The sequence below is a fragment of the Cebus imitator genome, unplaced genomic scaffold (genome assembly GCF_001604975.1).
Source record: "Cebus imitator isolate Cc_AM_T3 unplaced genomic scaffold, Cebus_imitator-1.0 Scaffold614, whole genome shotgun sequence".
Classification (NCBI taxonomy): Eukaryota; Metazoa; Chordata; class Mammalia; order Primates; family Cebidae; genus Cebus; species Cebus imitator.
The window spans coordinates 596239-598588 of record NW_016107929.1 but is presented as its reverse complement, the minus strand read 5'-3'; the positions used below and the strand labels follow the sequence as shown (position 1 = coordinate 598588).

Below are 2350 nucleotides of genomic sequence, written 5' to 3'. Positions count from 1 at the left end.
AGACTGAACCCAGGAGGCGGAGGTTGCGGTGAGCCGAGATCGCGCCATTGCACTCCAGCCTGGGTAACAAGAGCGAAACTCCATCTCAAAAAAAAAAAAAAAAAAAAAGAAGAAAATAAGGACTAGGAAAGTTAATAACTTGCCAAGAATTATGCAAGGAATTTGTGATATTTAAACCCATTCGATATATGGCATTCAAACCTTCAAATTCTGGGTACTTCTGTATCTCCAGGTTACAGTGAAGCTAGGACATCTCATAAAGCCAAACTATCGTTTAGATTTGATAGAAGGACCAACATCATATAAAGCAATATGAATGAATATACTGATTCCTTCCTGCAAAGGGTATCGTCATGATGTTTACCTTGCGGACTGTCGTCCCTGGAGCTAAAACGCTCTGTACATGAGAAAAGTCAAGGATCCCTGGCACTGCTCCCTAGGCTGGGCATGGTGGCTCATGCCTGTAATCCCAGCACTTTGGGAGGCTGAGGCTGGCGGATTACTTGAGGCCAAGAGTTCAAAACCAGCCTGGCCAACATGGTGAAACCCTGTCTCTACTAAAAATACAAAAAGTTAACCCGGCATGGTGGCATGTGCTTATGTTCCCAGCTCCTCGGGAGGTGGAGGCATGAGACTTGCTTGAACCCGGGAGGTGGAGGTTGCAGTGAGACGAGATCACACCACTGCACTCCAGCCTGGGGTAGGACTCCACTCTGGAATCATATGTCAGGAGAGTAATATCCAATAAGACCAGCCTGGAATGTGATGCCTCGAGGGATCTTTAAGCAATAGGCCTTTCCTACTTTTTCTTACCCTTATGGTTTTGGGTTTAACCTCATTCTCCCTTCTTGGTGTTTGTGCTTGACCTCAGCCTTTCTCTACTCTTTGTAGACATCAATGAATGCACAGATTTTGCAGATGTCCCTTGTAGCCACTTCTGCAACAACTTCATTGGTGGTTACTTCTGCTCCTGCCCCCCGGAATACTTCCTCCATGATGACATGCAGACTTGTGGAGGTGAGCTTGGCATCAAGAGTGTTGCATGTTCCCTGGGATTTGGAATGGCTGAGACCGCAGAAAGGGCTTTGTCCACCCTTCCAGCTTCGATTAGGCCCAGCCTTCATTTGGCACTTATTCTTTTTTCTTAATTTTTAAATTTATTTATGCATTCTTTTTAAGAATTTTAATAGCTTTGGGGGTGCTGGTGGTTACATGGATGAGTTCTTTAGCGGTCAATTCTGAGATTTTAGTGCACCTGTTACCCGAGCAGTGTACATTATACCCAATGTGCAGTTTTTTATCCCTCACCCCTTTCCAACCTCCCCCTACGCTGAGTACCCAGAGTCCATTATATCACTGTGTATTGGCATTTATTGTTAGTTACTCATAAGCTGAGGTGAAGCCACAAGAGGGAAGGAAGGAAAGGCTACAGGATAAAGTTAGTTAATTGGAGAGGAAAGAGAGATGGCTGTAATGAGTCTACTGGGGGCTGTTCATAACCAGGAAGGGCTCTATCCTAAGCAAAGTGATGGAAACCTAATAGGCATTGGGTATTTCTACTGCTATGGATTGCGTGTATAATTGCTCGATCCCTCCAGTTAGGGATCCCAGGTTAGTCTGAGTGGAGGACTGTCAGCTTCTGAGAGAAGGAATCATAGAATAGCACAGGAATTTTGCTTGACTCTGTATTTGATTCTCCCTTTCTCTTTTTCTCTCTTAGTTAATTGCAGTGGGGATGTATTCACTGCACTGATTGGGGAGATTGCAAGTCCCAATTATCCCAATCCATATCCAGAGAACTCAAGGTGTGAATACCAGATCCGGTTGGAGGAAGGGTTCCAAGTGGTGGTGACTGTGCGGAGAGAAGATTTTGCCGTGGAAGCAGCTGACTCACAGGGAAACTGCCCTGACAGCTTAGTTGTGCGTGATGGTTCATTAATACCCACACCCTCAACTTACACAAAGAGATCTCTCTCTGAAGACAGTCATTTTTCTTTCTTTCTTTCTTTTTTTGAGACAGGGTCTTGCTCTGTTGCTCAAGCTGGAGTGCAGTGGTGCAATCACAGCTCACTGTAGCCCTGACCTCTTGAGCTCAAGCAAGTCTCCCACTTCAGCCTCCCGAGTAGCTAGGACCACAGGCGAGCATCACCATATCAAGCTAATATCATTATTATTATTATTAATTTTTTTTTACAGAGATGGGGTTTTGCTATGTCACTCAGGCTGGCCTGAAACTCCCAGCCTTGCCGGGCGCGGTGGCTCAAGCCTGTAATCCCAGCACTTTGGGAGGCCGAGGCGGGTGGATCATGAGGTCAAGAGATCGAGACCATCCTGGTCAACATGGTGAAAC

General features: G+C 45.7%; 1 protein-coding gene across 1 annotated transcript in view; it reads left to right on the top strand.

Annotated features, from left to right (window-relative positions):
• The first annotated feature begins 699 nt into the window (after positions 1–699).
• Positions 700–2350, top strand: part of C1S (complement C1s) — a 7242-nt gene continuing 5591 nt past the window's right edge. Inside the window, exons 1-2 of the mRNA XM_017517043.2 lie at positions 700–1017; positions 1721–1920. Of these exons, the coding sequence (XP_017372532.1) occupies positions 1002–1017; positions 1721–1920 (216 nt within the window). The 5' untranslated portion in view covers positions 700–1001. The remainder of the gene's footprint in view (positions 1018–1720; positions 1921–2350) is intronic.